Source organism: Pangasianodon hypophthalmus, chromosome 1, assembly GCF_027358585.1.
Source record: "Pangasianodon hypophthalmus isolate fPanHyp1 chromosome 1, fPanHyp1.pri, whole genome shotgun sequence".
In the NCBI taxonomy this organism is placed as follows: Eukaryota; Metazoa; Chordata; class Actinopteri; order Siluriformes; family Pangasiidae; genus Pangasianodon; species Pangasianodon hypophthalmus.
The window spans coordinates 9,574,761-9,602,042 of NC_069710.1; the positions used below are offsets into that span (position 1 = coordinate 9,574,761).

General features: G+C 39.4%; 1 protein-coding gene across 2 annotated transcripts in view; it reads right to left on the minus strand.

Annotated features, from left to right (window-relative positions):
* Positions 1–957: 957 nt before the first annotated feature.
* rmc1 (regulator of MON1-CCZ1) overlaps positions 958–27,282 on the minus strand; it is a 39,615-nt gene continuing 13,290 nt past the window's right edge. For both annotated transcript variants that reach the window (XM_053241731.1, XM_026947163.3), the window contains 12 exons: positions 26,720–26,825; positions 24,371–24,479; positions 24,121–24,165; positions 21,296–21,349; positions 21,011–21,139; positions 17,267–17,373; positions 15,576–15,695; positions 14,432–14,509; positions 3,462–3,566; positions 1,929–1,997; positions 1,591–1,816; positions 958–1,502 (listed from right to left, as the gene is read on the minus strand). In XM_053241731.1, the coding sequence (XP_053097706.1) occupies positions 1,423–1,502; positions 1,591–1,816; positions 1,929–1,997; positions 3,462–3,566; positions 14,432–14,509; positions 15,576–15,695; positions 17,267–17,373; positions 21,011–21,139; positions 21,296–21,349; positions 24,121–24,165; positions 24,371–24,479; positions 26,720–26,825 (1,228 nt within the window). In that variant the 3' untranslated portion in view covers positions 958–1,422. The remainder of the gene's footprint in view (positions 1,503–1,590; positions 1,817–1,928; positions 1,998–3,461; positions 3,567–14,431; positions 14,510–15,575; positions 15,696–17,266; positions 17,374–21,010; positions 21,140–21,295; positions 21,350–24,120; positions 24,166–24,370; positions 24,480–26,719; positions 26,826–27,282) is intronic.

Sequence of the window (27,282 nt, forward strand, 5' to 3'; positions counted from 1 at the left end):
CAATACATGTGAATCTTGTGCAATTATTTATTATTGACATTTATTCTTTGTATATTAGATAAACATTAGAATTAATTACGTCTATGCTACCAAAAAACTGTTGTGGTGGTGGTTTATTGTTTACTGCTTAGTTAATTTACACTATATGGCTGAAAGTATGTGGACACCTGACCATCACACCCATCAGTGGGCCTTCCCCTGTTGCCACAAAGTTGCAACAACAAAGTTTGCAAAGGCTGATGTGGAGGAACTTGAGTGGCCCAAGCCCTGACCTCAACCCAACTTTGGGATGAATTGGAATGCTGACTGTGCACCAGGCCTTCTCACATGACATCAGTGCCAGACCTCACTAATTCTCTTCTTCCTGAATGGGCACAAATCTCCACAGCCACACTCGAAAATATAGGGGAAAGCCTTCCCAGTTGAGTGGAGGCCGTTATAATAGCAAAGGATGGACCAAATTCACGTTAATGTCCATGGTTTTCAAATGGGCATGTGTGTGTGATGGTCAGGTGTCCACATACATTTGGCCATAATGTTTCACAGTAAGGTTGGTAGTTGCCTAAACCTTCACATTTGCATAACGTTAAACTTTCCGTTTGCACTGCCCACTTCAAATTGCTAAAATTGCTTCACCTATTGTCAAAAAATCTTCAGCTTTTATAGGAAACTTATTGATTTCTGGCTACTTCGTTGGGTCATGACTGAGCCACTGTGAGTCAGGGTAAGAGCAGGCTGGAGTGTGATGGTGGATGACACACTTGCAAAAACACTAGTCAAAGTGAAATCGATAGCTCCAACAGCTCAGAGCAACTTATAGCAGCTCAACCGCACTGTTAAAAACAGTTTTCTTCTTCTCTGATTCAAAGATGTTGGCTTTTTTTGTTGCATGTTACATGTTGCTGATATAACATACATATACACAAGGCAACAATGATAAAAATGGATTTAGCTCTATTGTGCACTGTGAGAAATGTTACATTCTTTTATTTACATGTCCAATTCACCTCTCAAAATATATAAACCACTTCATTCAGCATTTTTAAAATATTAATCATGCCAAAATAATGAACATTCAAGTAAAATATTTTCTCATGATCTAAACATTTTGCCTGCTTTCCAACTAAAGATGATCACATTACAAATTATAGCTTCACAATCTATTATTTGTCCAATACATATTTGGGGTGCTTTGAGCATTTTAACCACTTGTTTTCTGGCTGGTTTGAGGAGTCCCATTCACATGAAATACCCTACTAAATCTTGGTCAAAATGCAGTAATTGCATGTTTAACCATGTCATGGTTGTGCTTACTATTACTTTCAGTGCATCAATCAAAAAGCATTTTATAGCGTTTACATCATGCTTAAAAACAGCATAGAAATTGTGCAGTTTGTCAAAACCAAATCTACATCCTTTACTTCAGACAACTGGAAGTTTCATCAGTGTTTGCTCTCCAAACACTTCTTTGAAGTAAGTGACATGCTCCTCACAGTGTTCTCCTGGAAAAGACAACAATAAAATTAAAAGGTATCTGATGTGCGCTCATTAACAACATTTAAGAATATAAAGCAGGTCAGCCCCAGCTACCTGGGTTAAAAGCAGGATTGCCACGTAACCTAAGGTTTCTTTGCTCAAAGAATCGGAATATTGTATAGAAAAGCATTGTATCATTTGTCTGTCGTGCAGCATCCAAAAATTTGCGTGCTGAGACATTGTCATGGCCACCAACACTGCGGACAAAACGGAGAGCTCCGAGTACTTGCTGTTTTGACAGGAGTACCTCCACAATTTCATCATTAGCTGTGGAGAGCCTCTGTTTTACACACACATACACAGACAAGTTTCACAATTAATTTGTAACTCTTATTAATGCATTCAACATAATCACAGCAGAACAAAAACAGACTTATGAATTTGTCTTTTACCTTAAGCATATCTAGAGAGAGCTGGTGAGCAGGAGGGTATGTACTCTCCAGTGACAGCAGCAGGCAGGCCTAAACCGGAGGAAAACAATATAGTGAGCTAGTACCTAAATGACAAAACTACTACTACAAGGCAGATTATGTACCATTAAAACTGAGAAGTGATGCATTTAAAATTTGTTCATTTTAATTTTATAGGTTTATATGATGTATTAAAGAATGGTGTCAGTTATAACACAATGAAAAAACATGCTATTAAGCAATGTGTGATTGCACACTGGATTTATTACTGAGAACACTGTAAGCAATTACATAGTAATGTGATTTTGGACCGACATGTTAACCCTCTTCACCAACATCATCAAAACAGGAATACGATGGGGGTTTAATATCCTTTGGAAGTTTTGGTGGTCCATCCTGCGAGTATAGTTCCAGAGACTTGTACAGTCTATGCCAAGATGCATTGAAGCTGTTTTGCTGGCTAGTGGTGGCCCATCATATTACTAAGACACTGCTGGTCTTTCCTTTAATTTAACCTCTTTTATGCATAGTTGTTTTGTACAGAACTTCTAGAAGCATGCTGAATGCTTCCGCAGCGAGAGTCCTTACAGGAACCAGAAGATATGACCACATCACCCCTATCCAAACCCCTAGGTTTGTTGACGGTGGAATGGCTGGCCGCTCTATGTCCCAGGGCGACCTCATGTCTGTGTTACCTTCTGGCTCTCCCTTTTAGTTATGCTGTCATAGCTAGTCTTGCCGGAGTCCCTGCTTGCACTCTGCACGCAAAGTACATTGCCCTTAACCATTACATGACAAGATCATACGTAACAATCTCTCCCTCTCTCTCCCTCTACTCCTGAGATACCCGTGATCCTGACCCCTTCTGCTCACCGGACCTGCCTGACCCCTCCGGACCTCTCCATCCTGCTACCCTACTTCTAGTTGGAGTTCTCATCGGTTGAGATCACTCGCTGCTGGGGGTGGCCCTACATGGACGGCCTGAAGATCAGTGGGATTACTGGGGATGATGCCACTTGGGGGCCTTGCTGATGGCTTGGAGATCTCATATGGGGAGGTATACTGTGGTGGCTTTGGGGCTGCGGTTGTCACAAGCAGCTTTATACTCAGGACTCCATCAGTGGACAGTGGACAGGTTTAACAAACTGGACTTGTGAAAACTATGATGAATTTACAGGTCACACAATTGCATTTGTCCATATAGTACACGGTTATAGAAGGGATTTATTTATTATTGCACTATCCGTTAGCACCCAGATGAGGATGGGTTCCCTTTTGAGTCTGGTTCCTCTCAAGACTTCTTCCTCATATCGTCTTAGGGAGTTTTTCCTTTCCGCCGTCGCCGCTGACTTGCTCATTAGGGATAAATTCACATATATACAATTTATTTTGGTTTAACTTAATTTGAATCGATTTATTTCTGTAAAGCTGCTTTGTGACAATGTCCATTGTTAATAGCGATATACAAATAAAATTGAATTAAACTGAATTGAATTTTCTTAGAACTGAACTCACCAGTGGTTTGGAGTCACTCAGCACGTGATACTGGAGGAACTGGTGAAGCATGTAGAAGAGATTATGCTGGACCAGAGTTTTGATAACCAACTCATAAAAGTAGTGCTGTGTGTGATACCAAAGAAAGCATGTCAACACAGTATGATTTTCCTCTATTACTGAATGGCTGTAGAAAAAGTATAAAACAACTAAGCAACTTTATACATCAGCATAAACAACAAAAAAAAAATGGAGATGGAGTGCAGAATGTGGGGCTAATTAGGTCTACCAATATGCTGGAATTACATAAAAGCAATTCTTCTCTAGTTAGCAGGCAAAAATTCCACAGTACATAACAGAAGTGTGCACAAGACTTTTTTTAAAATCCCATTCCCGCCCTCACCTAAAGGAATTCTGACCAGATCCACCCACTCCCACAGACACTATAGAACAATCACTCAAGAACCTGCTCTTGAAGTTTTTTGTTTGCACCAGCCGACATTATTTTCTGATGAACTGAGTTGGTTCTGTTTCAAAAAATATGAATAGATTAGTAATTTACACCACCATTACCCTGACCAGGATAATGCAGTTAATGATTAATGAATGAAAGAAAGCAGTATGTGTGTTCAATGCCACACAATCACCATATATGCTCTCATTTTAATGAACATGGCCTTTCTTTGCCTTGAGAGCTTCATATCTGACTACCTGCAAGGGAAAAAAAAAAAGTCCACAAACACACCTTTCATGTTTCATGAGATCCCAGTCTGATTATACAGAGTTTACTCACCACCAGTGTGTAAAGCTTGAAAGAGTTGCGCTTACCGATATTTATAATAACCAAAGTGTGATATACCATCTATGTCTTGGCCATGACGGCTCTTCACTACTGTTTTTGTCTGCATTCTTGATAGAAGTTATAGTGTTTTTTTATTTTGTAAAAGGTTAGTTTGTGGTGCCGTGACCAAAGAAATCTTCTTTCTATTAAGAAATAAATAGTAAACTATTTTTTATTCTGACAAAATTCTATTCTATGCTTTTCTTTTCTATGTGTCTTCAAACAGCTTCTTCATATTCCCTAATTTGTAATTTGATACGCAAATGATCAAATTGAATCAAGGAATATGCAAATTAGTCTAGGACATCTAGCGACTTCTAGCAACTTTTTTCACCATGTTTTAGCTACTTTTTTCCCCCCTCTGAAAAGAGTTGGCAACACTGCAAAGAATCAAATACTATCCCCACAGCTTCTTCTCAAGTATATTTTATTTTAGGAAAGCCTGATTGTCTATGATGCAGGTATATGCATAGTCTAGACTCCATAGTTTTGTTGCCATCATTCACAAGGCCATTACTAGAAGTCCTAGAGAGTTCTTTATGGTTATTTCACTGATAAATGTTCAAAAGATAAAGTAAAAAGGAACAAACATCATTTATCATATTGCATTTTAACAGGTTCGGTGTGTTTCGAATACCTTTTGAATTACTTATTAATTAATTTAAATAATTTAATTAATATAGAGTATCTACATCCAGGAATCACTAGTTTGAATTATAGAAAACAATCAGCTCTCATCTTAAACATACAAAACGAACTTGACACATACAGTCTATAATATTATTATATATACACAACAATTGTGTGGTCTTCACCAACTATAAACAAATAACTTCAGGTGACAGAAAAAAAAAAAAAAAAAAACCCACAACAGATTCCAATATGTAGTAATTTTTTCCCCCCAAAAAGTAAGTATACCCTATAGTTCAGTAACAAGTAAAACCAACTTTATCAACAATAACTTGAAGCATTTTCTGTAGGAGTTTATCAGCCTCACACATCATTTCTCACATTGAGAGAAGGGTCTTTTTCCTAGCCACTCTGCCATGAAAGCCACAGTTGTTCAGTATTTTTCTGATTGTTCTGTCATGAGCATAAAGATTTAATTTCCTTACAGAGGCCTGTAGGTCACATGATGTAGCTCGTGGGTTTTTCTTTATAACTCAGAGCAGTAAACGGTCTGACCTTGGACTGAGTTTGTTGGGACGCCTGTCCTATTAAAATTTTTTGTCAAACCAAAATCTTCTACAGGACAATTAGCTAACCTGTCAGATCTCAGTAATGGTCAGGATGCTTGTCAGCAAGATGTTTTGTCCAATTCAAGGTATTCTTTTGGATTACCCTGGTCATCTGTAAGGTAGGCAAAAAAATGCCCACACCTCACTCCTTGACCTCCATTTTTTCCTTAAAGGAAATGAGGTGGATTAGCTTCAGCCATGATTTTATCACGTTATATGTAGTTTGCGTCACCTAAAACCCATTAATGCATGCTCAGTGCCACTGGTTCTATATGGATTTCTTGTTACACTTTACACCACACAGAATTATCTGCCACCACAATGGATTTGAAATGAAGCAATCAAGATGTCATTGAAGTGTAGACTTTCAGCTTTAATTCAAGGAGTTTAGTAAAAATATTGTATTAACAGTTTAAGAATTACAGCCATTTTTTTCATAGTCCCTCCATTTTAACAGGCTCAAAAGTAATTGGAAAATTGACTGATAAGCAGTTTCCTGGACAGGTATGGCCTGTTTCCTGATTATTTCATTACAAATTAAGGAGATAAAATGTCTGGAGTTGATTTCAAGTGTTGAATTTACATTGGGTAGCTGTTCATGGGAACTGTTAACATGCAGTCCAAAGAGGTGTTGATGCAAGTGAAGGAGGCCATCATTAGCTCAGCAACACCAAAAGGCCTGGAAGACCACAGAAGACAACTACGGTGGATGATCACAGAATCCATTCCCTGGTGAAGAAAAACCCCTTCACAACATCTAGCCAAGTCAAGAACACTCTCAAGGAGGTAGGTGTATCGTTGTCAAAGTCTACAATCAAGAGACACCTTCATGAATGTAAATACAGAGGGTTTACCTTAAGATGCAAACCACTGGTAACACTAAAGAACCAGATTAGACTGTACTAGAAAAACGTCTAAAAAGCCTGCCCAGTTCAATAACAAGATTCTTTGAACAGATGAACCCAAGATTATCTTGTACTAGAAAGATGGGAAGAGAAGAGTATGGAGAAGGAAAGGAAGGGCACATTATTCAAAGCACACCATGTCTTCGTCAAACATGGTGGAGGCAGTGTTATGGCATATTGTGTCATGTATTGACTGCCAGTGGAGCTGGGTCACTGGTGTTTATTGATGATGCGACTGCTAATAGAAGTAGCACGATAAATTCTGAAGTGTATAGAGCTATATATTCCACTCAGATTCAGTCAAAACCTGCAAAACTGATAGGATGGCGCTTCACAGTACAGATGGATAATGACCAAAACATGCCGTGAAAGAAGCCAAAGAGCTTCTTAAGGCAAAGAAATGGAATGTTCTTAAATGGCCCAGTCACCTGACCTCAACCCAATGGAGCACGCCTTTCACTTACTGAAGACAAAATTGAAGGCAGAAAGGAGCAACTGAAGGTGGCTGAAGTATAAAATTGAGGGACTTTAAAAAAAAAAAAAAAAAAAAAAAAAAAAAAAAAAAAAAGGCTGTAATTCCTAAACAGTTAATGCAATATTTTTGTTAGACCTCTTGCATAAAAGCTGAAAGTCTACATTTCAATCACATTGCTTCATTTCAAATCCATTGTGGTGGTGTACAGAAGCAAAATTACGAAAATTGTGTCACTGTCCAAATACTTATGGACCCAACTATATATATATATATATATATACACATACATACACATAAATAATCAACTTTTAGTTTCTCGTTCAAACACATTTTAGTGAAAAAATTATGATAGATAAATGATAATCTACCTCATTCATGTTCATTACATTCCCAACTGAGTCCGTAACACACCTGCTGATGACGTATAAAGGAAGTGTTACCAAAACTGGCTGAAAGATATTAACCCACATGGAGAATAAAACCAGAGGGCGTGTCACTTTGTGTAATCACCTGATATGACTATCGTGGCTGCATGAATCTACCGCACTGAACTTGATACAGTTAGCCCACAGCCTCGCTTCAAATCATTCGGTGTGTTTTTCTTATGACTGCTGGTGGTGCTTTTGGACTCAGTTTCATTAAAATCCAAAATCATTTGTTAACTGCAAAAAATATGTGTATTCACCTTCATGAATCAGGCAATGACTACAGAAGCAGCCATGCCCCTAAAAATGTCTATACATTGTTAGGGCAATAGGCTAAAGACAATTAGTCGAACTCAATTTTTCACAATTCCACGTATTTCCTGTGTTAAGTCAATTAGGGTATCTACTTTATTTCCCTAAGAAATCATTTTGTAATAACAGCTAAGATACAGATTTATTTTGGCTTTTATTTACTATGTCAGATTTTCAGTAGGTCAAAAGATTACATACACTTCATTAGTAATTGGTGGAATTGCCTTTTAATTGCTTAACTTGAATAAAACCCTTGGGGTAGCCTTCCATAAGCATCTCACAATACTTAGAATATCTCGAATTTCATGACAGAACTGGTGTAATTCAGTCAGGTTTGTGGAACTCCTTGCTCAAACACACTTTTTCAGTTTCTTGAAACTCTGCATTCCTTAATAAGGTCATAGATTATGCTATGGCCCATGTTAACACTATAGAGAGAACAGATGCACTGACCTCCACACATTCCACTGCTAGGACAGAGAGAATTTCTTTGGTGCTTGTTATCATCACACTAATAAAACAGTGATGAATGTTATACATTAACACTTCAAAATCCTCCAGCACTATCCTGAGACAGCTTCCCTTTTCAAGGAACCTCTGCTGATGTCCTACCGATGGGACAAAAACATCCAAGACCTGCTTGTGAAGAATGAATTACATAATCAAAGTCCATAGAACCTGTGGCACTCTTGTGTGCAACCGTTGTAGATGTTCCACCTGTAAATTTATTAACAGAACCACTAAAACCACAGGCCCAAAAGGAAAAATTTTTATTACCCATCACTTGTCTTTCATCACAGCAGGAGTTGTTTATTGTCTTTCCTGTAAGAGACGTAATTAGCTATACATTGGAGAAACTAAGAGGAGACAGGCTACTTCTCCTTTCCAGTGGCAAGACTCTTCAACAGTGATAAACATAATATTAACGACATCTCTGTTTGCATGAACAGTTGTTGTGAGAGCCTTGAAGTAAGGAAATATAAGGAGGAGGAGCTTATCTACACTCTTGGAACTAAGGAACCCCAAGGAATGTTATGTTTTGACTGCAGCTATTACATCAAGCATTTTGAATATTCACTGGTTTCACTGCAGCCTTAGATGGTTGCACAGATGAATAACTTTCTTTCTGCTCATTGTTGCAGTGTACATTCCACCTGGCACTAACGCAAGGGAAGCGCTAAGCGAACTCTACAGGGTTATCAGTAGCTTACAGACAGCACATCCTGATAGATTTTTCATTGTCGCCAGTGAATTTAACCATGCAAATCTGAAATCAGTGCCACCAATATTCAACCAGCATGTTAATATTGCAACCCATGGTACAAACACTTTAGATCATGTTTACACGAAAATTCATGGTGCTTACAAGGCTGCACCCTGCTCCCACCTCAACAGACTAGAATATATTTAGAGAGGCTACATACCGCAACACCACAGACTTGGAGGAATACACAGCATCAACGACTGGCTACATCAGCAAGTGCATAGATGATGCGACTTCCTTCAAGACCATCACCACAAACCAGAAACTGTGGATGACTGCTGAAATGCACTCACTGTTGAAAACCAGAGACACTGCCTTCAGGTCTGATGACAAGGCAGCCCTCCTCACGGCAAGGGCCAATCTGTCCCGGGCTATCAAAGAGGTGAAGCACAACTACGCAATAAGAATCAATGGTCACTTCCTAAATGCCAACGACACAAAGCACATGTGGCAAGCCATTCAGGCCATCACAGACTACAAAGCAACACCACTTGTCTGCGATGGTGACGCCTTGCTCCCAGATGCCCCTGAACGATTTCCACACATGGTTTGAAACACAGAACAACATGGCAGCAGGGAAGACCACCCCAACTCCCACCAACCAAGTATTTCATCTGTCTGCAGTAGACATCAGCAGAACTCTGTCCAGAGTTAACCCATGGAAAGCTGCAGGTCCTGACAACATACTTGGCCAGGTGCTCAGGGAATCTGCTGATCAGCTTGTAGATGTCCTCAAAGACATCTTCAACATTTCCCTGAGCCAAGCAGTTGTCTCTATGTGCTGCAAGACGACCACCTTACCATACCTGTGCTGACGAAATCATCTGTGTCCTGCCTGAATGACTACTGGCCGGTTGTACTCTCACCTATCATTATGAAGTGCTTCGATGTCTTTGAGGACATCTACAAGCTGATCAGCAGATTCCCTGAGCACCTGGCCAAGCTGCTGATGTCTACTGCAGACAGAGGAAATACTTGGTTGGTGGGAGTTGGGGTGGTCTTCCCTGCTGCCATGTTGTTCTGTGTTTCAAACCATGTGTGGAAATCGTTCAGGGGCATCTGGGAGCAAGGCGTCACCATCGCAGACAAGTGGTGTTGCTTTGTAGTCTGTGATGGCCTGAATGGTTTTAGGTAGTCTTGTATGCTGTTCTGTGTTGCACCATGGTCCTGGACAAATGACATTTTGTTCCAATGTATACAAGCTATATAGAGGAATGACAATAAAAACCCACTTGACTGAATCTGCCACAGTTCTGGAGACTTTGATGGTCATACTTTTTTTTGTTGCATGTAAAACCCACCAGCCTGCATTATGTTTTTTTTGTCTAAAAAGTGGTCCATTATGTAATATGTTCCTTTTGTTACTGATATACAAACATTTTGCTGTAACATTTTTTGTTGGAAATGTTTGGAAATATAAAATGGTTTTGTACTGATGCAAGCATGTAGAAGTCATTAAATAAAAGGTAAAAAAAAAATCTATCTATAACAAAATTTGTACTAAAAAAATAGGGTGCCTAATACTAGTATACAGTCATGGGAAAAAAGAAAGTACACCCTCCTTCAATTCTATGTTTTTATTTATCAGGGCCTAAATAACAATTGTGTGGTCCTCATCAACTTCTATAAACAAACAACCTCAGTTGAAGAAGAAGAAAGGACATCAGCCATGACCTCAGAGAAGCAACTGTTGCTGCTCATTAATCTAGGAAGGGTTATAAGGCCATCTCTAAACAATCTGAAATTCACCATTCTACAGTGAGAAGAAATGTTTACTAATGGAGAGCCTTCAAGATCATTGCAAATCTTCCCAGGAGTTGGCACCCCAGCAAATTCAGTCCAAGGTCAGATGTTTAATGGACAGAGATATAAAGAAAACCCCAAGAGCTACATCATGTGACCTATGGGCCACTGTATGAACATTAAATGTTTATGTTCATGACAGCACGATCAGAAAAAGACTGAATGAGTAAGGCTTTCATTGAAGTGTGGCTAGGAAAAAGCCTGTTCTCTCCAAAAAGAATATGGCAGCATGTCTTATGTTTCCAAAATTGCATCTAAACAAAAACCACAAACTATTATATATTACATATATATATATATATATATATATATATATATATATACACATACATACACACACACATACACAAAAAAAAAACAAAAAACAAGTTGCTTGCTCTAATATTTCTTTGCACCGCCTTGAGCTTTGATTATGGCACACATTCATCTTGCCATTGTTTCAACAACCTTATGCAACATCTCAACATTTATTTCCATCCCTTGTATTAATTTTTGTCCGAGATCTTGTATTGAGGATGGGAGAGTTGAAAAACTCCGTAAAGTCTTCTCCAGCACATCCCAAAGACTTCCTATGGGGTTAAGGTCAAGAGTCTGTAGTGGCCAATTCATGTGTTAAAATGATTCCTTATTCCTTTCACAATTTGAGCCACGTAAATCATGACATTGTACCAGTTTGTCCCATCAATGGATTTTTTTCTTCCCTGACGGCACAGGCGTATTCCAGGATGACAATCAGGTACTCAGCGGACTTCATTTTATTGCCGCATAATGTTGTTGAGCCTAGATCTGACCAGTTGAAACAACTGCAGATCAGAAAACTGCCTCCAGAGGTTTGTACAGCAGGCACTATGACTGGTGCATACCTTCGTGTGCTTCCCTTCTTACACTGACGCGCCCATCACGTTGTAAATCTGGACTCATCAGACCACATCAAGACCTTTCTCCATTGCCCCACAGTCCAATCGTTACGCTCCCTTGCAAATTAAAGTAATTTTTTTTCTGATTAGCCTCACTAACAAGTGGCTTTCTTGTGGCCACACAGCTGTTTAGTCCCAATCCTGTAAGATCTTGTCGGACTGTGCGTGTGGAAATGCTCTTACTTTCACTATTAAATACTTTCACTCTGTAGCCGTGAATACTGCTGTTGTTTTTTTATGATGTGACTTCGCCAAGCATTTTAAAGATCTTAGATCACAATCATTCAAGATTTTTTTCCGACCACATTTCTTTTAATAATGCGTTGGACAGCTCTTAACCCAATTCCAGTGATTTCAGCAATCTTCTTAGTTGCCTTCTTTGCTTGATGCAGGCTAATAATTTGCCCCTTCTAAAACACAGTAATATCTTTTCAACTGGATATGTCTTCCAACATGGACCACAGAATATTTCTTCCTCTGCATCATTTATGGTTAAAAGAATTGTTGCCAGCTGAAACATATTAATCACTGCAATAATGATCATAGGCTCTTAAGTATTAAATCCAAACGGCGATCTTTTTTTGGCCAGGTAGCGTGTGTGTGTATGTATGTATGTATGTGTACACAAACACACACACACACACACACACACACACACACACACACACCCCTATTGTACACCTACTCATTCTTCATACAATTATCTAATCAGCCAATTGTGTGGCAGCAGTGCAATGTATAAAATCATGCAGATACGGGCCAGAAGCTTCAGGTAACACTCACATCAACCATCAGAATGGGGAAAAAATGTGATCAGTGATTTTGACTGTGGCATGATTGTTGGTACCAGACGGGCTGGTTTGAGTATTTGTATAACTGCTGATCTCCTCAGGTTTTCACGCAAAGTCTCCAGAGTTTACTCCGAATGGTGCAATAAAGAAAAAGAAAAAAAAAAAAAAAAAAAACATACTGTGAGCAGCAGTTCTGCAGATTAATAAACCTGTTGATGAGAGAGGTCAGCGGAGAATGGTCAGACAAGTTCGAGCTGACAGAAAGGTTCGAACTGACAGAAAGGATACAGTAACTCAGATAACCACTCTGTACATTTGTGGTGAGCAGAAAAGCCTCTCGGAATGCACAACACGTCAAACCTTGACTTGCCAGATGGGCTACAACAGCAGAAGGCCACATCAGGTTCCACTTCTGTCATCCAAGAACAGAAAGCTGATGCGGCAGTGGGCACAGGCTCAAAAACTAGACAGCTGAAGACTGGAAAAACGTAGCCTGGTCTGATGAATCTCGAATACTGCTAAGGCAAACAGATGGTAGGGTCAGAATTTGGTGCCAACGGCACGAATCTGTGGATCCAACCTGCCTTCTGCTGACAGTCCAGGCTGGTGGAGGTGGCATAATGGTGTGGGGAATGTTTTCTTGGAACACTTTGAACAGCTACCAAATGCCTAGACCTTTTATTTCCTTAAGTTGTCATGAAATAACGAGGAAACAGGCCACACCTGGCCATTAAACTGCTTATCAGTCAACTGTCCAATTACTTTTGAGCCTATGAAAATGGAGGGACGCTGTAAAAAATGGCTGTAATTCCTAAACATTTAATGCATTATTTTTGATAAACCCCTTGAATTAAAGCTGAAAGTCTACACTTCAATGACATCTTGATTTCTTCATTTCAAATCCATTGTGGTGGTATCCAGAGGCAAACGTACAAAATTTGTGTCAATGTCCAAATAATTATGAACTGGACTGTGTGTATCTGCATGATTTTTGCATTGCGCTGCTGCCACATAATTGGCTGATGAGATAACTGCATAAATATGCAGGCATTCCTAATAAAGTGGACTGTGTGTGTGTGTATATGTATACAGTTGAGGTCAAAAGCAATGCATATGCAACTATTACAGAAGGTTCAAACGCTCACTGATGCTCCAGAAGGAAAAAAACATGCATTAAGAGCCGGGGGGTGAAAACTTTTTGAATTTGAAGATCAGGGTAAATTTAACTTATTTTGTCTCCTGGGAAACATGTAACTATCTTCTGTAGCCTCTGAAGGGCAGTACTAAATGAAAAAATACGATATTTAGGCAAAATAAGAAAAATGTACACGTCTCCATTCTGTTCAAAAGTTTTCACACAGAATGGTGGGGAGGGGAAGGGGGGAAAAAGAGGGAAAAAAAAAAAAAAAAAAAAAAAAAAAAAAAAGCACTGAGTGACTTAGTTCTTTGAGAGGAAACGCTTTGTTCATAAGAGAGGTCAGAGGAAAATGGCCAGTTCCTTTTCTTGACTGACACGAAGGATATAGTAACTCAAATAATCACTCTTTACAATCGTGATGAGCAGAAAAGCATCTCAGCAAACATCAAACTTTGAGCTGGATGGGCTACAACAGCAGTAGACCACATGGGGTTCCACTTCTGTCAGGAATCTCAATCTATCATGAGCACAGGCTCATTGAAACTGGACAGCTGAAGATAAGAAAAAATCCCCTGATCTTTTTCCAATCTTCAACTGTCCAGTTTCAGTGAGTCTGTGGCCATGGTACTCAGATTCCTTACTTTGTGTTCTCCATTCTCCATCTCATCAAGCATTATTGGAGCACACTCAGTGCTGTTATGTTTACAAAGTGAGACTGCATTAGTATTAAATGTGTAAAAGTATTAAAAAGAATTTTTGATTTTCTTAAAATAAATTTGCTTTAGTTAAAGACAAAATCTATCATATCTTCAGTGTGAGATTAAGCTAAATAACCACAATACTTCTGAAACTGTCTGTGCACCTTTACTCTAAGTGTTGTACCTGAACTGTGATTTGGAACTGGTTGAGCGAGCGAATGTATTCCATGAGGACAGCAATGATGAACTTATGTGATACATCCTGTAAAATGAAATTTTAAAAAAAAATCACTTTATTATAATTCTTCTATGTTAGCGTATTGAAAAACAATACACAAGACCTGAAATAATTACAGAATTATGTAAATACACATGATTATTTATTTACTTATTTATTTATTTATTTTAAACTACAGTGCCATGAAAACATATGTGCCCCTTCCTGGTTTCCTATATTTTTGCATATTAGTCATGCTTAATGGTTTCAGATCTTCAAACAAAATTTAAAACAAGACAAAGACTGCGTGAGTAAACAAAGTATAGTTGTTAAATGATCAATTTATTCTTTGAAGGAAAAAAAGTTACCCAACAACTGGCCCCATGTGAAAAAATAATTTTAGTTACATTAGTTACTCAATCAACCAATTAACCAAATGTAATTGATAATTGGGTTCAAACAGACGAGACATCCAGGCCTGATTACTGCCAGCCCTATTAAATCTAAACATTACTTAAACAGAACCTTTTCCAGCAAATGTGAGGCAAATGTCTCGACAAGCACAAGCCACAATAAAAAGAAATGCCACAATAAAAAGAAATTCCAGAAGAGATAAGGAAAGAAAGTTATTGAAATATATCAGCCTGGAAAGTGTTACAAAGCCATTTCTAAGGCCCTGTCTAAAGCCTCTGAATGGCTCAAAAGAAACAAAATGAAGGTTTTGGAGTGGCCTGGTCCTGCCTTGAACCCAATGTGGAAGACTGATCTCCAGTTATTAGAAGAGTTTAGTTACAGTTGTTGCTGCTAAAGGTGGCACAGCCAGTTAAGTTTAGGAGACAATTACTTTTCCACATAGGTGATATAGGTGTTGCACAACCTTTTTCCTTCAATAAACAAAATGATCATTTAAAAACTGTGTAGTTTCTCCTCAAGTTCTCCTTGTCTTATATTAATTTTTTTAAATTTTTTTTTATGAGGATCCGAAAACATTTTCTGTGACAAATTCACAAAACTAGAGGAAATCATGAGGGGCAAATACCTTTTCATGCACTGTACCTTTTACTGATATTTTTTCTCCTTAAAATCAGTGTGCAGTATCTTTCATATTCACCTTATTCTCAGTAAATGCAGAGAAGACATGCGTGTACATGTCTGACTGATCAATGACTGCTTGTGTTCGAACTGGTCTTTTATAGGAGTTACTGAAGCGACTAGGTCCTGATTCCATAGCCTAGAGGAAGAGGAAAAGTAAACAATTTCACAAACTAAAAGCTTATGACAATCATCACACTACTATCAGTGTTGCTGAGAATCAACAGAAAGACTGATATTTTTCATATAACCTACACTATATTACCAAAAGTATTCGGTCACCTGCCTTGACTCACATATGAACTTAAGTGCCATCCCATTCCTAACCCATAGGGTTCAATATGATGTCGGTCCACCTTTTGCAGCTATTACAGCTTCAACTCTTCTGGGAAGGCTGTCCACAAGATTGAGGAGTGTGTTTATAGGAAATTTGGACCATTCTTCCAAAAGCACATTGGTGAGGTCACACACTGATGTTGGTCGAGAAGGCCTGGCTCTCAGTCTCCGCTCTAGTTCATCCCAAAGGTGTTCTATCGGGTTCAGGTCAGGACTCTGTGCAGGCCAGTCAACTTCATCCACACCAGACTCTGTCATCCATGTCTTTATGGACCTTGTTTTGTGCACTGGTGCACAGTCATGTTGGAAGAGCCAATATCAGACAGAACCGAGCCAATATCAGAATGTATTTTTGATAGACTTCAAAGCACTATTGTAAGTCGCTCTGGATAAGGGCGTCTGCCAAATGCCATAAATGTAAATGTAAATGTAAGGGGCCCGCTCCAGACTGTTCCCAAAAGGTTGGGAGCATGGAATTGTCCAAAATGTTTTGATATCCTGAAGCATTCAAAGTTCCTTTCACTGGAACTAAGGGGCCAAGCCCAACCCCTGAAAAACAACCCCACACCATAATTCCTCCTCCACCAAATTTCACACTCGGCACAATGCAGTCCGAAATGTACCGTTCTCCTGGCAACCTCCAAACCCAGACTCGTCCATCAGATTGCCAGATGGAAAAGCGTGATTCATCACTCCAGAGAACGCGTCTCCACTGCTCTAGAGTCCAGTGGCGGCGTGCTTTACACCACTGCATCCGACGCTTTGCATTGCACTTGGTGATGTGTGGCTTGGATGCAGCTGCTCGGCCATGGAAACCCATTCCATGAAGCTCTCTGCGTACTGTACTTGGGCTAATCTGAAGGTCACATGAAGTTTGGAGCTCTGTAGCAATTGACTGTGAAGAAAGTCGACGACCTCTTTGCACTATGTGCTTCAGCATCCGCTGACCCCTCTCCGTCAGTTTACGTGGCCTACCACTTCGTGGCTGAGTTGCTGTTGTTCCCAAACTCTTCCATTTTGTTATGATAAAGCTGACAGTTGAATGTGGAATATTTAGGAGCGAGGAAATTTCACGACTGGATTTGTTGCACAGGTGGCATCCTATGACAGTTCCACGCTGGAATTCACTGAGCTCCTGAGAGAGGCCCATTCTTTCACAAATGTTTGTAAAAACAGTCTGCGTGCCTAAGTGCTTGATTTTATACACCTGTGGCCAGGCCAAGTGATTAGGACACCTGATTCTGATCATTTGGATGGGTGATCGAATACTTTTGGTAATATAGTGTATTTTGAAATATTTTATAGCTCTTTTATTACATTTTTGGTACGTGGTAATGTGGGAATGTGTAAAAGAGGGGAACTTAGCGTATGTACCAAAGTGTATGCCTGCTCTGCCTCCAGGTATTCCTTATACACTTGGTTTAGCTTATCAAACACAGTGGCCACTACAGGCAAGTTTCCTTTCTCTCCACCTACAAGCACTTAAATACAGTACAAAAAGAGAAGATAATGTTTACTCAGATCAAATGACATTATAATCAAGCACTGTCAGTAAAATATTCTATTCAATATGTGTATGTATGCACAAACACATACCACCTACAATTCCTTATTTACATATTTTACATATTTACTGAGTTGCAAGCTTATTAGGTCTGCGTTTTGGTTGAGACACTACTATGTATATCTTGAGTGTATATCTTACAAATATCACAGCAAAGGCACAATGTGCAATGTTGGAGTAGGTAATAAAGAAGCAAATGGTAATAGCAAAACCCCTGCAGAAATCTCTAGAACTAAAATCTATGTATATGAAAAAGAGCGAACGAGAATGAGTTTGGCTGACGGAAAGACAACCACAGAGGAAATCAATGCTTTCTAAAAGAAAAAGATTTCTCAACCGCAAGTTGATCCAGACAGGGACTTGGTGGTACCAAACACCTTCCACTTCTACATTATGGACTTATCAGCACCTAGAGATGAATAAAGCCTTTAAAATCTTTTTGTGCCTTTCCAACTTTATCTTTTGATAAAATACCACTTGCCATAGTATTGTTCATGTTGAACTGCACTACAAAGCACTGGAATACTCTGGGAATAGCTGCTTTCAATCTAATCAAAATCACTACAGTTAATCACAAGTGGAAGACTTGGTGTGTAATCCAGAAGGTGATCAGTCACACCTGATTTATTTATTCATTCATTCATTCAGAAATGTTGCTTTTTTCCCTTTTGCTTGGATGTTGTAAGGTGCACTGAGTAAATAAAGCTGAAAAATGCTGTTTTTTGTGTTTTCATTTCAGCCTGTAAAGCAACAAAATGTGAACTTTTGAAAGGGGATGATTCTTACTTTGCCACTGTATATTATTTAAATTCAACTGAGGTAGTTAGTTCTACTGTGGTAGACAGCTAAAATTACTTTGCCAATATCAATATATTTATGGACATGACTGTATGCCTGTAATAAAGGACACCAGGACAACTAGCAGCACTGTTTGATAAACTAATAGCTGAAATAAAACAGAATACAAGACTACCCACCTAAATTAATACTGCCACTATCTTGCTACACCTAAAGTCTATCTGGATGATATTCTAGGTCATGGAAGCTCCTTTCATTCAGTTTAAGAGGTGCTAAGGCAGGTACAGTGTCCAGGCCAGCCTAAAAGTCCACCCTAAAAATGATGGGAGGTGGCATTTTTGGGGGCATATGCTAGGAAGTGAAGGCATCAGCACAGTCAATGAAACACCCACTGATCAGAAACAGCTTAGAAGTTTTCTCTGATCAGCTTCCTATTGTCTGAGATTTAGGAAGTCCTAATTTTAAGGTGCTTCACTGGGTGGGGCCCACCACACTACTGCAAGTGCTACTCTCACCGCCCATGTTATGCAAAAGGGTGCCAAAAATGTGAGGAAGGAGGCCTGCAAAGAAGAACTGAGGCACACAGAGTATGCCAGGTACCTCTGCCTGTCTACTGTGGATTGGAAGTTGTCAACACAGTCGAGTGGCAGTATCAACAGGAGAGCACTCAGAAATACAGCCTGTGCTACACTGGCTGGAGCTAAATTGGTCTGAGGCCCTATGAATTCAAGAATGGGTTTGGAAAGCGTAAGCTACTGGGGAGGAGAGTTGGCAGGTGATGTTCCCGAAGAGCCACCAAGAGGCAGTGCTCAAGGCCACACACAGCACTTTGGGGTGACTAAACCTCTCAGAAACCTCTACTACTAGCAGCCAATGAGAGATGAGGAAAAATGTTTCTATTGTTGTGACAGTTTCACCTCTTGTAAAGGCCCTTCTGGTCAACTGCACAGTCAATTCTAATAGGGTCCTGTGCAGGCTCCTATGGAGAGGGTGGGAGTCAATGTTATAGCCCCCTTTCCCCAGTCAGACAGAGAAAACCACTTTGTGTTAGCTGCTATTGACTATGTCATGAAATGCCCAAAGGCTTATGTCATACTGTAACAGGAAGTAGAGACTGTAGCTGACATACACATGGAAGCCATGTTCAGCAGGTTTGGGGTCCCTGTTTCTATTCACATTGACCAAGGAAGAATTTTTGAATCATGGGTCTATATCAACTTGAGTGACCGGCTAGGGATACCTCAAACTCACACCAGACCATTACAATCACATTACAAAATGAGCAGTGGCTTTGTGGAGAGATTTAACAAGACACTGGCTGAACAACTGGCAATCCTCACTGTCTAACATTAGCGTGACTGGGACAAACACCTGCCCTGTGTATTCATGGCATTTCACTCTGCAGTGCTGACTTCACATCACTCACACCAGTTTTAATGATGCTGAGACAAGAGATGGCATTAGATAGACCTCAAGACACTCCAATCGTGCTTCCTGGACCAAAGTATGCACAAAGGCTCCAGACTGCATTGAGTCTGCGCTCATGTTTGCAAGGCAACAGCTCTTGAATGATGAGGTGAGGCATAAACAAAAGTATACTATATGGCCAAAAATATGTGGACACCTGACCATGGAAACCACGCTGAACATCCCTTTCAAAAACCAAGGGCATTAATATGTATCTGGTCAGCTTTTGCTACTAAGAGCCTCCACCGTTTTGGGAAAGCTTTCCGTTAGATTTTGGAACGTGGCTAGGGAGATGCGTGCCCATTCATCCACAAGAGCATTAGTGAAGTTTGGCACTGATTTTGGACAAGAAGGCATGGCATGCAATTGGTGTTCCAATTCATCCCAAAGATGTTCAGAGGGGTTGCGGTAAGGACCCTGTGCAGGTCATTCAAGTTCTTCCACACCAAAATCAGCACATCATGTCTTTATTGACCTTGCTTTGTGTAAAGGGGCACTGTCATGCTGGAAGAGGTTTGGGCTAGGCCTGTTAGTTCCAGCGAAGGAAAATCCCCACATATGGGTGTGATGGTCAAATGTCCACAAATGTTTGGCCATATAGTGCATGGTGTGTGCACAAAAGGGAGACATTTCACACCTAGAAAACTGGTATGGGTATATAGCCCACAGAAGAAAAAAAGCAGGTGCCCTTAGCTGAATTCCAAATGGGCAGGGTCTTGCACAGTGCCACAGGGAATCGGTAAGGTCTTAAGTTCAGATGCTTCCCCCAGCAAGAACTCACTTCTGACTCCCCCACACAGACCCACCCAGTGAAGGTGACCTTGGCCTAGCATGGTCGATCCCACAGGACTTAACTTCAATGGCAGAACCGTCATCCAGAGTTCAGAACTCCACTTTTGTCCAACTGCAGATACACCTGCCCCTTGTAGCCCTAGTCCCTAATACCCAGCCTAACCTTTATGCCCACCAGTCTACCTCAGAGGAACAGAAGACCTCCAAACAATTTCAGGGACCTTGTTTGCTCCCGTGGGATCAAGGGACTTTGTGGAGGCGAGGCAGTGTAATAGCTCTAAGGAGCCACGATTTCTACAAGATATCTATCACTGTAAACATTTCTATTGTCATACAGCATACACAAAGACATACGCAAGATGAACCTGTTAAATGGCCAGTGGGCATCCATACAAAAAAGAGTATACCTGATAAAGTTGCAACTCAGTATACATTCTATCAGGTGTATGTAGTTTAAATAAAATACATGCATTAACAAGCCATTGTGGGTTGCATACTCTGTGAGCATACAGACAGGATGACCATTTTGCAGTCGCTTCTGTGCAGCAGAAAGTCCATCAGTTTTCCTTTGTCTTGAAGGAGGTTCACTGTTGAATGGAGCTTCACGTGAAGGTACCAAAGATAACCTGTCCGATACATACAAAGATGTCAAAGCTTAATATATAAAAAGATTATTTCCTTATCATACATGTCTGTCTATTTTTAATTTGACAATAAAACATTAAGGAAAAAATTACTTAATTACATATGGATAGAAACCTGCCAGACATAATGCTTCTTACCCTCACTTGCACTGATTATGATATCTGGTTGAAAGACACTCCATGTTGATGAGTCTGAATGTTAAGGGAGACAGGAAAAGGGCAGGAAATGCTAGATAATAAACTAAGTTGTCTTTTATACTACACTGAGTAGCCTTCACAGTGGGAGAAGGACTATGGGACCCTGTCCCACAAACAATCCTGTGATCAAGTTACTTTCTGTGTGGAGTTTCACATGTTCTCCCTGAGTCAGTGAGGTATGCTGGTTTCCCTTCACAACCTAAAGAACATGCCAGTAGGTGTAAATGAGTGTGTGAAGGCATGTGTGCATGGTACCCTGCAATGGACTGGCAAACCATTCGGGGTGTATACTTGCCTCACGCTCAGTGTTCCCAGGATAAACTCAGAATCTATCATGACCCTGACCAGGATAAAGTGATCACTAAAGACTGATCAATGAATATAATGAATTTTTCATAACAAAAGACATTTCCCAGGAAGATATGAAAGCCACCATATATAACTTTAAAATCTTAAAACAATAAAGCCTGGTTCTCTCAAACAAAAAATAACTCAAACAAAAATCCTTCTAATATTTGCTCTCACTAACTTGGCCATACAGTTTACATATAGTGGTGTTAAAAGTACACACTGAAATGTACAGTATAATGCTTATGCAGATACTGTATGTACATGTATGTAGCATTAGGAACCCAGACCTCAATTCAATTGAGAATCTGTGGCAAGTCTAAAACTGTTCATCAATTTTCTCCTTCCAATCTCACAGAGCTAACTCAATGTGGCAGATTACTTGCATTGCATCATAGTAACATAGCAAAACATAACTGAAACCACAGCAAATGTTAATATATAGAGAGCCTTTTAAGGATAGCAGAGCTAAAGGCACACAGTGAAAAAATAATAAAAACTACACCAATCAGCCACACTACAACCACCTGCCTAATATTGTGTAGGTCCCCCGTGTGCTGCCCAAACAGCTCTGATCCGTCAAGGCATGGACTCCACAAAACCTCTGAAGGTGTTCTGTGGTATCTGGCACCAAGTCGTTTGCAGCAGATCCTTTCAGTCCTGTAAGTTGCGAGGTGGGGCCTCCATGGACCGGACTTGTTTGCCCAGCACCTCCCACAGATGCTCGATCAGATTGAGATCTGGGGAATTTGGAGACCAATTCAACACCCTGAATTCTCTGTCATGTTCCTCAAACCATTCCTGAACAAGTTTTGCAGAATGGCAGGGCGCATTATCCTGCTGAAAGAGGCCACTGCCATAAGGGAATACCGTTGTAATGAAGGGGCATACTTAGTCTGCAACAATGTTTAGGTAGGTGGTGCGTGTCAAAGTACCATGCACATGAATGCCAGGACTCAAGCTTTCCCAACAGAACACTGTCCAGAGCATCACACTGCCTTCATCGTCTTGCCTTCTTCCCATAGGGCATCCTGGTACCATCCAGGTAAGAGATGCACACACACCCAGCTGTCCACATGATGCAAAAGAAAACGTGAATCATCAGACCAGGCTACCTTCTTCCAGGTGCCCATTATAGCTGCTTTCAACTATGTACAGGTATCAGCATGGGCACTCTGACTGGTCTGTGCCTATGCAGCTGCGATGCACTGTATGTTCTGACACCATTCTAACATAGCAAGCATTAACAATTTGTGCTACAAATTGCTCTTCTGTGGGATCGGACCAGACGGGCTAGCCTTTGCTCCCCATGCGCATCAATGAGCCTTGGGCGCCCATGACCCTTGTCACCAGTTCACTGTTTGTCCTTCCTTGGACCACTTTTGTTAGTTATTAACCACTGCATATTGCAACACCAAACAAGACCTGCCGTTCTGGAGGTCACACACATCAACTTCGAGAACTGACTGTTCACTTGCTGCTTAATATATCCCACCCCTTGACAGGTGCCATTGTAACAAGATAATCGATGTTATTCACTTCACCTATCAGTGGTTTTAATGTTATGGCTGATAGGTGTACACCCAGGGCTCCAAACTAAATTTAAGAACTGACCCAGAACTGTCCCAAAATTTTGTGGCAGCCATCTGAAAATTGATTGCCAGAAATATTACATTTCTTTAGTTTACAATACTTTTAGATTTATTTCTTGGTTTAATTTCTTATAATGCTATAACGACATCAGCAATCAGATGCTTTTGGATTATCCTGACTATATATTTCATATAATTATGACTAAATAAGCACAAGCATTGGTAAGAACAGCACATTAACCACAGCAGGATTTGATCAGGGAACAGTCAATACCAATTCACTGATATAACAGTTATGCCTTTAACATCTGTCATACAGATTAACATGTAACTACTGGTATGAATAAGCATTACTAGCCTACTCATGTAAGACATAACCAGCAGAAGAGCTGAAAGAGCACTTTCCATCACCAGGTAAGTTAACAGACGGTTAGCTAACTTAGCTACATAATCTACCCACCATGTCACTCAACACACACTAATGTGATTAACCATATTTTGGCCATATAGTGTAATTTACAGGCATTAAGTATAAATGTACATAACATTTTCATTCCAAAAGCTTTTATAAAACAGATTTTTTATATTGTCCTGTACCCTATTGTTTTTTGTTTTTGTTTTGTTTTTTTAAACACAATCCCTGGGATGATGGGACAGCATTAGTCTAGAGCCTTGCATACCATAACAGTGAATATGCAATATTGATTGGTCTTAGGAACTTCGGTCAGACATTTTTATTAAAAATGTCTTTAGCCACATGGCATTGTCCAATTTTAGCTAAGAGAAAACTGAAACAGCCACAAGTCAAAATTATTAAAAGGATACAAAGCTCACATGGCACTGAAGCCTGACTGGAAGCAGCCACTGGCCCTGTGGAACAATAGCCAGGTCAATAATGATCAAAGGACATGACATACTAGGTAGCTATTAATTAAGAACATGACAGCTAAGTAAATGTTTATTTCTATACTGCAGGCAAAATGACCATAAGACAGACATTTATATGGAATAGACATTAAACAGAGACATTAAACAGAACAAGGTCTAATAATAATTTCCGGCCCTCTGAAAGCACCTGTGACAGAGATCTTGTATGGGCGAATGGACTGTGCAGGAAGTATGGGTTGGTGAATATTCACAGCACAGTCTGGCTCTTTCAGCTTGATATCAAAGATAAGAGAGGTCTGAAAAAGTAAAAGAGGGGTTATTGGCATGACACAGAAGATAGAACGCTCTGGTGGACTAGAGGTCCCAACTTGTAATTGGCAAACTCCAACCAGGAAAAGCCAAAGAAAATGCCTCTGAAATTCCTACTTATCAATTTGTTGTAGTCCCAATTTAGGGAGTGATATCAAATCAACTTGAGTGTGCACAGCATCAGAAGTAAACAAAGTAGCACTTCTGACCTTTAAATTAGTAATGCTGTATAAACAAATATTTGCTTTAATCAGCAAACAGACATTCGCTTGTTAAATCTATGACATTGACAATACAGATTGCTGTTTGAGGAGGAAAATATACATCACTCAGCAAGGTCAGCTGGCTTGTTTGTAAGCTGCAGGTCCTGACAACATACCTGGCTGGGTACTCAGGGAATGTGCTGATCAGCTTGCAGATGTCCTCACAGACATCATCATTATTTCCCTGAACCATGCTGAATTTATATGGAATTATCAAAATAACCAGCAGATAAACTGATTAGATATTGGAATTTGCAATTCAAACAGGGCCATGGTCAGAGCAAGGTCAAATGTCTGATATGGTCTTATTCAATAGCTTCCTTCCGGTTTCAAGTATATTTTAAGGATATTCCTAGCATATCAATAAGTAATAAGAACAACTAGACTGGTTGTTGGTGGAGGCAGCCCCATCAATGGCACTGATGTTGAGCTCTACTTGTTTAAAATATGTACTCTTCAAAATAGCAGAATTTTTTTTTCCACACAAAAAAGTCATTCTAGAGCACTTTTCAAATGCTCATAGAAAGAACAGTATTGTAAACAGAGAATTGAAACTTGCTGGATTATAACAGAAGTTGGTTCCACCTTTGTGGACACCAGATATTACTTCTACTCTTCATTACAAGTTTTCAAATGAAAGAAAATGATAAATTTTACAATTTATTTTGATAAATTATATATTTTGATAAAACATTCTCTATAGTACACTTGTATTTTGCATTGTGCTATGTGTGGGGTAAAACCACTAGTTGTAAGTCAGAAATCAGCACTAGATTTTGACAAACACAAGAAAGTACTGCTGAAATTGGTAAAAAATATAAAAATTTACAATATTACAAAGGTGCAAAATTCACCTTTGTGGTGCTTGAGGTATGAATTTCATCATGCATAAGCAATTGTTCTAGCATTATGAGCACCCCAAACATCATGTACCAACAGTGTTGTCTTCCCATGTTTGTAAAATACACCTAAAATTTACCATATACATAAAATATTGCTGATGTCATCAATGTGGTAGCAATAAGAATTTCCTTACGTTCCTAGAATGTGCCACAGACTACTTATCAGTAAAATTTTCAGCATCTTCAGAGCAAGACCAGGTAATTCCACTTTCAGATCTGTCATAGTCCTCCACTTTGAAGTTCTGGCTGTGCAATTGTAAATATTCATAATTTTCTGGTGGTGTATAGACCCCTTTTGTGTTTTAAAAGCCTAGCAACCTGACACTGCTTGTTTATCCCTCCTAACTGTCTATAAGTACAACTGTTTTCTGTTAACTTGGAAAGGTGTCCGGTTAAAAAAAAAAAAAAAAAAAAAAAGTGTAAGACGAATATGTTTATGGACATATTTCCAGTTCCAGACACCCAACAGCACAATGCAATTTTTTTTTTTTTTTTTTTTTTAAGAAAAAGAAAAGACATTCTGGAGTGCTGTTTCTAATTCTGCCCATGAGTCAGATTCTTTCTGTTTTAGGACATCAGAGTGACATGTCAGAGTGACGTGGCTCACTTAGAGGTCCGGATTGGGTGATCACAGTAGGGATTCTCAAATTTTTAATTACGTATTGCCGTACTCTATGCTGGGCATTGTAGTTTCACTACAGTGATATGTGTAAAAACAGGAGAATAATACACAATCACAATTCTGTTAAAAACAATGAAAGTAAGCAATACAATACAGTGCAACAGAATATTAAATACCATGACAATTAAAATATTAATTTCTAGTTTTAATGCTGGATTGCTCCTGTAAATTGTACAATAAATCTGACACCCCTCCTATATAAAACCAGCTATGTTTTGTGAAGTATCAATATCTGATCAGCAGTACTTAATAGGTAATAGTCAGTTTCAAATATCAATCTAAGCCAACTTAATACATTTGAAGACTTCTGAAGACATTGATGCAAACAACTTTTTGGAATTTGGTTGAATTGATATAGAATGATCCATATGAAAACTTACCCGTGAGCTCTGATGGTGCACTACCACAAGATTATCCACAACATTCAGAGCAAACTTGCCTGAGGTGTTCAGTTTCAGCACATGTGCCTTTTTACAGGATCCTTCTCTGTTGAACAAGTAAGCTTGGTTAAACAGGCAAATGTTTAGTGTTTCACATTAACAACGTCCCACATTGTATATAAACAGTTCCGAGAGTATATAACCTTGTGGTAAGGTTTTGGAGGCCCTGGAGGTAACCTGGTGTTCAGAGAACCAGTTGCAAATGGAACTAGCACTATTTCACCCCTTTCTGACATGCACCAGCCAAAGAAACACCAAACCATAAAATCTAAATCCAATATTTGATATATGCAAATAACATAATAGGCAATGATGCATGTAGTGGAAGTGCTATATCATGCATGTTAGTTGAGGCTAAAAGGAGACTGCTGAAATTTATGTTATAAATTATACAAGCTTCTTAAATTATAAACAAGTTTTGGAATGAATGTGAAATTCTGTGTGAATTTTAACCTACATTCATTGAGGAGATGCAAACTTGACTGACCATTAACTTGGTAGTT